A 14,406-nucleotide genomic window follows, 5' to 3' on the forward strand; every position below is an offset into this window, starting at 1 on the left:
CTCACGCGCTCTGTCACAGCACGGCTAATCACCGGTTGGTTCTCGATCCGGTTGGAATAGGATTTACTACCCTTTTGCGTCTATCACTAACGCCCAGCCTTCAGGAGTTTGAAGCTCGTCACAGTCATTCAATCCTTGAATCCTACTCGGAATACCACAGACAAGGTTTAGACTTTCCGGATTCTCATGAATGCCGCCATCAGTTCTAGCTTATACCACGGAGATTCTGATTAAGGAATCTAAGAGATATTCATTCAATTGTATATAGAATGGAGGTGGTTGTCAGGCACACGTTCATGATTTGAGGAAGGTGATGAATGTCACAGATCATCACCACCATCACAGTTAAGCGCGAATGAACATCTTAGATAGGAACAAGCGTGTTTGAATGGAAAACAGAAATACTTGCATTAATTCATCGAGACACAGCAGAGCTCCTCACCCCCAACAATGGGGTTTAGAGACTCATGCCGTCAGAGAATACAAAGTTTAGATCTGAAAATGTCATGAGATACAAAATAAGTCTCTAAAAGTTGTTTAAATACTAAACTAGTAGCCTAGGTTTACAAAAATTGGATAACTATGATGGATGATGCAGAAATTCACTTCTGGGGCCACTTCTGTGTGCTGGGGCCCACTTGGTGTGTGCTGGGGCTGAGACTTAAGCAATTCACGTGCAGAGGCCATTTGTGGAGTTGAACGCCAGTTTTTGTGCCAGTTTGGGCGTTCAACTCCAGTTTTTGATCCTTTTCTGGCGCTGGACGCCAGACTTGGGCAGAGGACTGGCGTTGAACGCAAGTTTACGTCGTCTATTCTTGTGAAAAGTATGGACTATTATATATTGCTGGAAAGCCCTGGATGTCTACTTTCCAACGCAGTTGGAAGCACGCCATTTCGAGTTCTGTAGCTCCATAAAATCCACTTTGAGTGCAGGGAGGTCAGAATCCAACAGCATCAGCAGTCCTTTTTCAGCCTGAATCAGATTTTTGCTCAGCTCCTTCAATTTCAGCCAGAAAAATACCTGAAATTACAGAAAAACACACAACTCATAGTAAAGTCCAGAAATATGAATTTTTCCTAAAAACTAATAAAAATAGACTAAAAACTAACTAAAACATACTCAAAACTATATGAAATCATCCCCAAAAAGCGTATAAAATATCCGCTCATCACAACACCAAACTTAAACTGTTGCTTGTCCTCAAGCAACTAGACAAATAAAATAGAAGACTAATAGGTTGAGAAGCAATAATATCTCAGAGTTTTTTGGTTGAAGCTCAGATCCTAATTAGATGAGCGGGACTAGTAGCTTTTTGCTTCTGAACAGTTTTGGCATCTCACTTTATCCATTGAAGCTCAGAGTGATTGGCATCTATAGGAACTCAGAATTCAGATAGTGTTATTGATTCTCTTAGTTTAGTGTGATGATTCTTGAACACAGCTTCTTTATGAGTCTTGGCCGTGGCCCTAAGCACTTTGTTTTCCAGTATTACTACCGGATACATAAATGCCACAGACACATAACTGGGTGAACCTTTTCAGATTGTGACTCAGCTTTGCTAAAGTCCCCAATTAGAGGTGTCCAGAGTTCTTAAGCACACTCTTCTTTTTGCTTTGGTCTTTGACTTTAACCGCTCAGTCTCAAGTTTTTTACTTGACACCTTCACGCCACAAGCACATGGTTAGGGACAGCTTGGTTTAGCCGCTTAGACCAGGATTTTAGTCCTTTAGGCCCTCCTATCCACTGATGCTCAAAGCCTTGGGATCCTTTTCATTTGCCCTTGCCTTTTGGTTTTAAGGGTTATTGGCTTTTTCTGCTTGCTTCTTCTTTCTCCCTTTTTTTTTTGCTGCTTTTTCTTGCTTCAAGAATCATTTTTATGATTTTTCAGATTATCAATAACATGTCTCATGTTCATCATTCTTTCAAGAGCCAACATATTTAACAGTCTTAAACAACAAATTCAAAAGACATATGCACTGTTCAAGCATTCATTCAGAAGACAGAAAGCATTGCCACCACATTTAACCAATTAGAATTTCTTTTATTAAACTCGAAATTTTATTGCTTCTTATTCAAAAGATCTACTATTTTATTCATGTTTAATGATGATGAGAAAAATAAACTATAGCTTTATTGGAGATAAAATCAAATAAATACTAATTACTATTATATGACTTCTAAGGTAAACTTTTATAAGGGCACTGTCACAGAGTTAAGGCAGAAATTGGAAGTTAACAACCTTTATTCTGGGGGCACGGGGGTTCCTCTGATCCTTGGGATGCTTGGTCCTACAAGAGAAGACTTTTGGCGCTTCAGTTCCCTTAAGTCACGCCCCTGCTCCTCTTGTTCTTTAAACATATAGGTCAGCATTTGACTGTGTTCCTTCTGTTGTTTTATTATTTGCTCCATAGCTTCCTGTATCTTGGTAACAGACGTCTCAAGATATTCCCAATATTCCGCTTGAGGAATCTCTGGGAGGAATTCCTGTGCTCTCTTCTTGATAAGATTCTCCTGTGCTTGTTGTCTCTCCATTGATGCTTTGGTGATTGACTTTTCAATTAGGATATATTCAGTTATTCCCATCCTTACTCTAGCGTCCTTGCAGAGCAGAGAAATCACGCTTGGATAAGCCAACCTGGCCTCTTTTGAATTTTTGTTAGCAATCTTATAGAGCTCAGTTGAAATCAGCTGATGAACCTCCACTTCCTTTCCCATCATGATGCAATGGATCATCACTGCTCTTTTAACTGTGACTTCAGAGCGGTTGCTAGTGGGCAACAGAGAACGCCCAATGAAGTCCAGCCATCCTCTGGCAACTGGTTTGAGATCCTCTCTCTTGAGTTGATTTGGGACGCCCTTTGTGTTGGTGGTCCACCTGGCTCCAAGGATACATATGTCCTCTAGAATTTTATCCAGGCCAATGTCTGCTCTCATCATCCTCCTGTTGAAGGAGTCTGGATCATCCTTTAGCTGAGGTAGCTTTAATATCTCTCTGATCTTGTCAGGGGTGGTGTGAACAATCTTTCCCCTGACCGTGGTCCGAAATTCATAGTAGGCAGTTCTAGATAGTTTTTGCTTGTCAGTCTGCCACATATTAGCATAGAACTCCTGGACCATGTTCTTTCCTACTTTCGTTTCAGGATTAGCTAGGACTTCCCAGTTCCTGATTCGAATTTGTTCCTGGATCTCCGGATATTCATCTTCTTTCAGATCGAATCTAACTTCCGGGATCACTGATCTCAGACACATTACTTTCAGATAATGGTCTGAATGTTCTTTAGATAAGAACTTCCCTTGATTCCAAAGTGGTTTTGGAATGCTCTCTTTCTTGCCTCTTGGAGTGGGTTGTTTTCCTTTAGGAGCCATGATCTTAGTGATCTTGGATAAACACACCAAACTTAGAGGTTTGCTTGTCCTCAAGCAAAAGAAAAGAAAGGAGAGGGATAGAAGGAGATCGAGGTGCACTAGTTGATGGAGGAGGGGGGAGGCCGAACCCAATTTTAAAGGGGTGGGGGGGTGGCTTTTTCGAAAAATTGGAAGAGATAAGATAAAAAGATTGAGTTGAAAAAGATAAGATAGAAGATAGAGTTTAATTTTGAAAAGATATGATAGATTTTTGAAAAAGATAACTCTGAATTTTGAAAAAGATCATATGGATATTTGAAAAAGATATGGATTAGTTGAAAAGATTTTTGAGTGAAAAAGATAGATTTGTTTTCAGAAAAGATTTTGAAAAGAGTTGGATTGAATTTGGAAAGATGGATTTTTAGAAATTAAGGATTTTAGAAATCAGGGTTCTTGATATGTTCATGTAAAAATCATGCATTGAAGCATAAAATTTGAAATTAGAATGGAAATACGTGTGGGATAAATGGATTTGGCTCCTCCCTGTCTTCCTGGCGTTTGAACGCCCAAACGCTGCTTGTTTTGGGCATTCAACGCCCAAATGCTGATCTCTTGGGCGTTCAGCGCCCAGTTGCTGCCATTACTGGCGTTCAACGCCCATTGGGTGCCTGTTTCTGGCATTGAACGCCCAGATTGCTGCCCTTACTGGCGTTCAGCGCCCAGTGGATGCCCATTTTGGGCGCTGAACGCCCAAAATGCCCCTTTACTGGCGTTTTCTTGCCATTGAGCTCCCTATCTCTGTTTTGTGTGCGGATTCCTTCTGTAACCCTGTAAACTTATACAAATGATTCTGTACCTTAGTGTCAGTGAACTTTATATAAACAAATAAAAATAAAATTAAAAATAGGGCAAAAATGCTTAGAGGATTGATGCCCCATGGCTGGGTTGCCTCCCAGCAAGCGCTTCTTTATTGTCTTTAGCTGGACCTTGCTGAGCTTTTAATCTAGCTTCAGCCTTGAGCATTCTTGCTCAATGTTGCCTTCAAGATAATGCTTGATTCTCTGTCCATTGACAATGAACTTCTTATCAGAATCAATATCTTGAAGCTCCACGTAACCATATGGTGACACACTTGTAATCACGTATGGTCCCCTCCACCGGGATTTCAGTTTCCCGGGGAATAGCCTGAGTCTAGAGTTAAACAACAGGACCTTCTGTCCTAGTTCAAAGATTCTAGATGACAGCTTTCTGTCATGCCATTTTTTTTATTTTTCTTTATAAAGCTTGGCATTTTCAAAAGCTGTGAATCTGAATTCCTCTAGCTCATTTAGCTGGAGCAATCATTTTTCTCCTGCTAATTTGGCATCAAAGTTTAGGAACCTGGTTGCCCAATAGGCTTTATGTTCCAGTTCCACGGGCAGGTGACATGCCTTACCATAAACAAGTTGGTATGGAGAGGTCCCTATAGGGGTCTTGAATGCTGTTCTGTAAGCCCACAGAGCATCATCCAAGCTCCGTGCCCAATCCTTTCTACGGGTACTTACTGTCCGTTCCAGGATTCTCTTTAATTCTCTATTAGAGACTTCAGCTTGCCCATTGGTTTGTGGATGATATGGGGTGGCTATCTTGTGGCGAATTCCATACCGAACCATGGCAGAGTAAAGCTGTTTATTGCAGAAGTGAGTGCCCCCATCACTGATTAGTACTCTAGGGACACCAAACCTGCTAAAGATATGTTTCTGGAGGAACTTCAGCACTGTTTTAGTATCATTGTTGGGTGTGGCAATAGCCTCAACCCATTTTGATACATAGTCAACTGCCACCAGAATATAAGTGTTTGAGTATGATGGTGGGAAAGGTCCCATGAAGTCAATTCCCCATACATCAAACAACTCTATTTCCAAGATTCCTTGTTGAGGCATGGCGTAACCATGAGGCAGATTACCAGCTCTTTGGCAACTGTCACAATTACGTACAAACTCTCGGGAATCTTTATAGAGTGTGGGCCAATAGAAGCCACATTGGAGGACCTTGGTGGCTGTTCGCTCACCTCCGAAATGGCCTCCATATTAAGATCCATGGCAATGCCATAGGATTCTCTGTGCTTCCTCTCTGGGGACACACCTACGGATAATTCCGTCTGCACATCTCTTAAAGAGATAGGGCTCATCCCACAAGTAGTACTTTGCATCAGTAACTAATTTCTTCTTTTGTATTCTATTGTACTCCTTGGGTATGAACCTTGCAGCTTTATAGTTTGCAATATCGGCAAACCATGGTGCTTCCTGAATGGCAAATAGATGCTCATCAGGGAACGTCTCATAGATCTCAAGAAAGGGGAGGGACGTCCCTTCCACTGGCTCTATCCGAGACAGATGATCTGCTACTTGGTTCTCTGTCCCTTTTCTGTCTCTTATTTCTATATCAAACTCTTGCAGAAGCAATACCCATCTAATGAGCCTGGGTTTTGAATCTTGCTTTGTGAGTAGATACTTAAGAGCAGCATGGTCAGTGTACACAATCACCTTTGATCCTACTAAGTAGGATCTGAACTTGTCAATGGCGTAAACCACTGCAAGTAATTCCTTTTCTGTGGTTGTGTAATTTTTCTGGGCATCATTTAAAACGCGACTGGCATAATAAATGACATGCAGAAGCTTGTCATGCCTCTATCCCAATACTGCACCAATGGCATGATCACTGGCATCACACATTAGCTCAAATGGTAATGTCTAGTCTGGTGCAGAAATGACTGGTGCTATGACCAGCTTAGCTTTCAGCATTTCAAAACGCTTGCAGGCACTCTGTGTCAAACACAAATGGCGTGTCAGCAGCTAGCAGATTGCTTAGAGGTTTTGCGATTTTTGAAAAATCCTTTATAAACCTCCTATAGAATCCTGCATGCCCCAAAAAGCTTCTGATTGCCTTAACATTGGCAGGTGGTGGTAATTTTTCAATTACCTCTATTTTTGCTTGATCCACCTCTATTCCCTTGTTTGAGATTTTATGCCCAAGAACAATTCCTTCAGTCACCATGAAGTGACACTTTTTCCAGTTTAAAACTAGGTTGGTTTCTTGGCATCTTTTCAGAACAAGTTTCAGGTGATCAAGACAGGAGCTGAATGAGTCTCCATATACTGAGAAGTCGTCCATGAAGACTTCCAGAAATTTTTCCACCATATCAGAGAAAATAGAGAGCATGCATCTCTGGAAGGTTGCAGGCGCATTACATAGCCCAAAGGGCATCCTTCTATAAGCAAACACTCCGGATGGACATGTGAATGCTGTTTTCTCTTTATCTTGGGGATCTACTGCAATCTGGTTATAGCCTGAGTAGCCATCCAAAAAGCAGTAATAATCATGACCTGCTAGTCTTTCTAGCATCTGGTCTATGAATGGTAAAGGAAAATGATCCTTTCTGGTGGCTGTATTGAGCCTTCTGTAGTCAATACACATGCGCCACCCTGTAACTGTTCTTGTAGGAACCAGTTCATTTTTTTCATTATGAATCACTGTCATGCCTCTCTTTTTTGGGACGACTTGAACAGGGCTCACCCAGGGGCTATCAGAAATAGGATAAATAATCCCAGCCTCCAGTAATTTGGTGACCTCTTTCTGCACCACTTCCTTCATGGCTGGATTTAGCCGCTTTTGTGGTTGAACCACTGGTTTGGCATTGTCCTCCAATAGGATTTTGTGCATGCATCTAGCTGGGCTTATGCCCTTAAGGTCACCTATGGACCACCCAAGAGCTGTCTTGTGTGTCCTTAGCACTTGAATAAGTGCTTCCTCTTCCTGTGAATTTAAAGCAGAGCTTATGATTACTGGAAAAGTGTCACCTTCTCCCAGAAATGCATATTTCAAGGATGGTGGTAGTGGCTTGAGCTCGGGTTTAGGAGGTTTTTCCTCTTTCAGAAGAAAGTTCAGAGGCTCTTTCATGTCCTCTGAATCCTCCAAATCAGGCTGAACATCTTTAAAGATGTCTTCCAACTCTGATTCGAGACTCTCAGCCATGTTGATCTCTTCTACCAAAGAGTCAATGAGATCAACTTTCATGCAGTCTGTTGATGTGTCTGGATGCTGCATGGCTTTGACAGCGTTCAACTTAAACTCATCATCATTGACTCTCAGGGTTATTTCCCCCTGTTGGACGTCAATGAGGGATCGTCCAGTTGCTAGGAAGGGTCTTCCTAGAATGAGAGTAGCACTCTTGTGCTCCTCCATTTCCAGCACAACAAAGTCAGTGGGAAAGGCGAATGGCCCAACTCTGACAATCATGTCTTCAATCACTCCTAATGGGTATTTAGTGGAACCATCAGCAAGTTGGAGACATATCCGGGTTGGTTTAACTTCTTCAGTTAAGCCAAGCTTCCTGATAGTGGATGCAGGTATTAGGTTGATGCTTGCCCCAAGATCGCATAAAGCTGTCTTGGTGCAATCATCTTCTAATATGCATGGTATCAGAAAACTCCCAGGGTCTTTAAGCTTTTCAGGAAAGCTTTTCAGAATGACTGCACTGCATTCTTCAGTGAGGAGAACTCTTTCTGTTTCTCTCCACTCCTTTTTATGACTCAAGATTTCTTTCATGAACTTCGCATAAGAAGGTATTTGCTCAAGTGCCTCTGCAAATGGAATCTTTATTTCAAGAGTCCTTAGATAATCTGCAAAGCGAGCAAATTGCTTATCCTGCTCCTCTTTCCGGAGTTTTTGAGGATAAGGTATCTTGGCTTTATATTCCTCAACCTTAGTGGTTAAAGAAGCCTTTTTAGAGGGGTTGTTGTCAGCACTTGTGTGTGTCTGATCCCTCACTGGCAATTGAGTGCCAGAGTCAGAAGCTGGAGTGACGTTAGACGCCAGCTCACTGTCTGTTCCTGGCGCCTGAATGCCAGAAATGTGCCCCTTTTGGGCGTTCAACGCTGGATTCTGCCCCATTTGGGCGTTCAACGCCAGATTCTTGCCCATTTCTGGCGTTGAACGCCAATCCTGCCTTGTTTCTGGCGCTGAACGCCAGTTTTGGGCATGGTCTGGGCGTTCAGCGCCAGCCTTCCACCCATTTTCTAGCGTTTTAGTGCCAGAATTATTTTTCCCTAGGCTCTTACTGTCCTCAGGTGAATCTTTGGTGGGTCGCTCATTTCTTGAATTTTTGATGCCTTGAGGTGGGGTATTTAATGTTTTCCCACTTCTTAATTGAACTGCTTGGCATTCTTCTGCTATTTGCCTTGATAGCTGCTGCTTTGTTTGCTTAAACTGTTCGTCCATATGTATATTAGCCATCCTTGTCTCCTGTAGCCTGTCTTTGAATTCAGCTAGCTGCTTTGTTAGAAAATCTAATTGCTGATTGAATTCAGCAGCTTGTTTTACAGTACTGAATTCAGCAGTTACTGTTTTAACCTCTTCATTCATGGAAGGGTTGCTGCTTAGATACAGATGCTGATTCCTGGCAACTGTATCAATGAGCTCTTGAGCCTCTTCAATTGTCTTTCTCATATGGATAGATCCACCAGCTGAGTAATCTAGAGACATCTGAGCTCCTTCTGCAAGCCCATAGTAGAAGATGTCTAACTGAACCCACTCTGAAAACATTTCAGAGGGGCATTTTCGTAGCATCTCTCTGTATCTCTCCCAGGCATCATAAAGAGATTCATTATCTCCTTGTTTTAAGCCTTGGATGTCCAGCCTTAGCTGTGTCATCCTTTTTGGAGGAAAATACTGATTCAGGAATTTTTCTGTCAGCTGTTTCCATGTTCTTATGCTGGCCTTAGGTTGGTTATTTAACCACCTCTTAGCTTGATCTTTTACAGCAAATGGAAACAGTAATAGTCTGTAGACATCCTGATCTATTTCCTTATCATGTACTGTGTCAGCAATTTGTAGAAATTGTGCCAGAAACTCTGTAGGTTCTTCCTGTGGAAGACCGGAATACTGGCAACTTTGCTGCACCATGATAATGAGCTGAGGATTCAACTCAAAGCTACTAACTCCAATGGAGGGTATGCATATGCTACTCCCATATGAAGCAGTAGAGGGGTTAGAATATGACCCCAGAGTCCTCCTGGACTGTTCATTTCCACTTATGTCCATGATGGACAAAGGGATATAACAAAGGGATATAACTTTTCCACTTATGATTTTCGAAAAAGTGAGGAGAGAAAAAGTGGTTAGAAGGTTTTGAAAAAGATATGATTTGGAAAAGATTTAAAAAAATTTTTTTTTCTTTATTTAATTTTCGAAAATTTGTTTTGAAAGTGGAGAGAAAAGATATTTTTGAATTTAGTGAGGAAAGAGAAAAACAATAGGATAGCACAAGATTTAAAATTTTTAGATCTAGTGCTCCTTGTTTTCGAAAAATTTGGAGAGAAAACACCAAGGAACACCAAACTTAAAAATTTCGAGATCAAGACCAAACCAAAATTTTCGAAAATCAAAGGAAATCAACAGGAAAACACCAAACTTAAAGTTTGGCACAGGATTTAATAGAAAAATGATTTTTGAAGAAGGTTTTTTTTAAAAATATGATAGCCAATTACCATGAACATAAACACCACGTTCTAATTAACTGAGCTATAAGTTTAAATTGTTTTAACAAGGGATAAATAATAAAAGACTCTAAACCAAAAAAAAGAAAGATTTTTCCTAATCTAAGCAACAAAATAATCCGTCAGTTGTTCAAACACGAACAATCCCCGGCAACGGCGCCAAAAACTTGGTGCACGAATTGTGAATCACACTTTTCACAACTCGTACCACTAACCAGCAAGTGCACTGGGTCGTCCAAGTAATACCTTACGTGAGTAAGGGTCGAATCCCACGGAGATTGTTGGTTTAAAGCAATCTATGGTTATCTTGTAAATCTTAGTCAGGAAGTCAATTGTGTTTATCAGTTGAATTGCGAATAACCAAGAGAGCATAAATTAAAAGTTACTTGTTGTGCAGTAATGGAGAATATGTTGGAGTTTTGGAGATGCTTTGTCGTCTGAATCTCTGCTTTCCTCTGTCTTCTGATTCACGCACGCACGTCCTCCTATGGCAAGCTGTATGTTGGTGGATCACCGTTGTCAATGGCTACCTTCCCTCCTTCCAGTGAAAACTACGCTCACGCGCTCTGTCACAGCACGGCTAATCACCGGTTGGTTCTCGATCCGGTTGGAATAGGATTTACTACCCTTTTGCGTCTATCACTAACGCCCAGCCTTCAGGAGTTTGAAGCTCGTCACAGTCATTCAATCCTTGAATCCTACTCGGAATACCACAGACAAGGTTTAGACTTTCTGGATTCTCATGAATGCCGCCATCAGTTCTAGCTTATACCACGGAGATTCTGATTAAGGAATCTAAGAGATATTCATTCAATTGTATATAGAACGGAGGTGGTTGTCAGGCACACGTTCATGATTTGAGGAAGGTGATGAATGTCACAGATCATCACCTCCATCACAGTTAAGCGCGAATGAACATCTTAGATAGGAACAAGCGTGTTTGAATGGAAAACAGAAATACTTGCATTAATTCATCGAGACACAGCAGAGCTCCTCACCCCCAACAATGGGGTTTAGAGACTCATGCCGTCAGAGAATACAAAGTTTAGATCTGAAAATGTCATGAGATACAAAATAAGTCTCTAAAAGTTGTTTAAATACTAAACTAGTAGCCTAGGTTTACAAAAATTGGATAACTATGATGGATGATGCAGAAATTCACTTCTGGGGCCACTTCTGTGTGCTGGGGCCCACTTGGTGTGTGCTGGGGCTGAGACTTAAGCAATTCACGTGCAGAGGCCATTTGTGGAGTTGAACGCCAGTTTTTGTGCCAGTTTGGGCGTTCAACTCCAGTTTTTGATCCTTTTCTGGCGCTGGACGCCAGACTTGGGCAGAGGACTGGCGTTGAACGCCAGTTTACGTCGTCTATTCTTGTGCAAAGTATGGACTATTATATATTGCTGGAAAGCCCTGGATGTCTACTTTCCAACGCAATTGGAAGCACGCCATTTCGAGTTCTGTAGCTCCAGAAAATCCACTTTGAGTGCAGGGAGGTCAGAATCCAACAGCATCAGCAGTCCTTTTTCAGCCTGAATCAGATTTTTGCTCAGCTCCTTCAATTTCAGCCAGAAAAATACCTGAAATTACAGAAAAACACACAACTCATAGTAAAGTCCAGAAATATGAATTTTTCCTAAAAACTAATAAAAATAGACTAAAAACTAACTAAAACATACTCAAAACTATATGAAATCATCCCCAAAAAGCGTATAAAATATCCGCTCATCAGTTATCTTGTAACTCTTAGTCAGGATATCAATAATTCTCAGATTTAATTGTAAAAAGTAAAAGAACATGAAATAAATACTTGTTTTGCAGTAATGGAGAACAGGTTGAGGTTTTGGAGATGCTTTATCTTCTGAATCTCTACTTTCCTACTGCCTTCTTCTTCATGCACGCAAGGCTCCTTCCATGGCAACCTGTATGTTGGTGGATCATCGTTGTCAATGGCTATCATCCGTCCTCTCAGTGAAAATGGTCCAAATGCGCTGTCACCGCACGGCTAATCATCTGTCGGTTCTCACTCATACTGGAATAGGATCCATTGATCCTTTTGCGTCTGTCACTACGCCCAGCACTTGTGAGTTTGAAACTCGTCACAGTCATCCTATCCCAGATCCTACTCAGAATACCACAGACAAGGTTTAGACGTTCCAAATCTCAAGAATGCTGCCAATTGATTCTAGCTTATACCACGAAGACTCTGATCTGAACCAGGAGGCTAAGAGATAAGCACTCAGTCTAAGGTAGAACGGAGGTGGTTGTCAGGCATGCGTTCATAGGTTGAGAATGGAGATGAGTGTCATAGATCATCACATTCATCAAGTTGAAGTACAAGTGAATATCTTAGAATGGAAGCAAGCGTGATTGAATGGAAAACAGTAGTAATTCCATTAATTCATCAAAACACAGCAGAGCTCCTCACCCCGAACCATGGGATTTAGAGACTCATACCGTAGAAGGTACAATATGAAACGTGTAGAGTGTCATGAGGTACAAGATGAATCACTAAAAGTAGTTTTTATAATAAACTAGTGACCTAGGGTTGCAGAAAATGAGTAAGCTAGAATAGTTGGTGTAAAAATCCACTTCCGAGGCCCACTTGGTGTGTGCTTGGGCTGAGCATCGAAGCTTTCACGTGTAGAGACCTTTCTTAGAGTTAAACGCCAGCTTTTGTGCCAGTTTGAGCGTTTAACTCCAACTTTCATGCCAGTTCTGGCGTTTTGACGCCAGAATTTCTATGCTGACTTGGAATGCCGGTTAGGGTCATCAAATCTCGGGTAAAGTATGAATTATTATATATTGCTGGAAAGCCCAGGATGTCTACTTTCCAATGCAATTGAGAGCGCGCCAATTGGGCTTCTGTAGCTCCAGAAAATCCACTTCGAGTGCAGGGAGGTCAGAATCCAACAGCATCTGCAGTCCTTTTTTAGCCTTTGAATAAGATTTTTGCTCAGGTCCCTCAATTTCAGCCAGAAAATTCCTGAAATCACAGAAAAACACACAAACTCATAGTAAAGTCCAGAAATGTAATTTTTGAATAAAAACTAATAAAAACATAATAAAATCTAACTAAAATATACTAAAAACATACTAAAAACAATGCCAAAAAGCGTATAAATTATCCACTCATCAGCTGACGCGATGCGTAAGCCACCACTTTCCGGTGTTACATCAACACGCAACCCAAACCCTTCAAAGAAGCATCAAAATATACCTCAAATGGTTCATGCAGTTCCGGTAAGATTAGAACAGGTGCTGAAGTCAATTTCTGCTTCAAGGTCTGGAACTCTCTTCACACTCCGACGTCCACACAAAAGGCACCTCTTTTCTTGTCAATTTTGTCATCAGTAATGCAATTCGAGAAAATCCTTCGATAAACCTCCTATAATATCCGGCTAAACCCAAGAAGCTTCTGACTTCCGTCATAGTCGTTGGTCTTTCCCATTCCATCACCGCTTCTACCTTAGAAAGATCTACAACTATTCCTCCTTTGCTCACCACGTGGCCTAAGAACTTCACTTCCTCTTTCCAAAACTCACACTTTGACAACTTAGCATACAAATTCCACTCCTTTAAGATTTGCAACATAATCTTCAAGTGTTCCTCATGCTCCTTTGCCGTCTTAGAGTAAACTAAGATGTCATCTATGAAAACCACCACGAATTTATCCAAAAAGGGATGAAAGACTCTGTTCATGTAATCGATGAAAACAGCAGGTGCATTCGTTAACCCAAAGGACATTACCGCAAACTCGTAGTGTCCATAGCGTGTCCTAAATGCAGTCTTAGGGATATCCTCTTCCTTCACTCTTATCTGATGGTATCCGGATCTCAAATCAATCTTGGAAAACACTCCATCTCCTTGCTAATGATCCATCAAATCATCTATCCTCGGCAGCGGGTACTTGTTCTTTACTGTCACTTTATTTAACTGTCGGTAATCCACACACAAACACATTCCTCCATCTTTCTTCTTCACCAATAAAACTGGCGCTCCCCACGGTCGAATGAACCTCGGTCGAATGAACCTCTTATTCAGAAGCTCTTCCAACTGAGTCTTAAACTCTGCCAGTTCTATCAGAGCCATTCTATACGGCACAATTGACACTGGTCTGGCTCCCAGCACCAATTCAATCGCAAACTCAATTTCCCTTTGAGGTGGGAACTCAGGGATATCTTCTGGAAATACCTCAGGAAAATCTCTAACCACCGGTATCTGATCCAAGTTCTGGGCATCACCCAACGCATTAGCAGCCAACAGAATATAACCCTGACACTCCTCTCCACTACAATGCACCATTACAGAGTTCAGGTAATATCCGGTAGCTACCACTGCTCTATTCTCTCCTTCCGGCATAAACCGAATTGTCCGTTCAAAGCAATCCAACAAAACCCGATTCTTCGACAACCAATCAAATCCCAAAATCATTTCTAGCCCCACCATTGGTAAACAGATCAAATCATGCACAAAATCTCTACCCTCAAGCTTGAAACCTACTTGTTTACAACCTGACCTAGTCAT

The 14,406-nt window shown here is 41.4% G+C and overlaps 1 protein-coding gene across 1 annotated transcript; it reads right to left on the bottom strand.

Moving 5' to 3' along the window:
* Positions 1–13,749: 13,749 nt before the first annotated feature.
* LOC148561732 (uncharacterized) lies at positions 13,750–14,406 on the bottom strand. The gene has a single exon (XM_088490786.1). It carries the CDS (start codon positions 14,404–14,406, stop codon positions 13,750–13,752), a length of 657 nt encoding a protein of 218 aa, XP_088346912.1.

The sequence above is a fragment of the Arachis ipaensis genome, chromosome B6 (assembly GCF_059453495.1).
Source record: "Arachis ipaensis isolate K30076 ecotype BB chromosome B6, ASM5945349v1, whole genome shotgun sequence".
Lineage (NCBI taxonomy): Eukaryota > Viridiplantae > Streptophyta > Magnoliopsida > Fabales > Fabaceae > Arachis > Arachis ipaensis.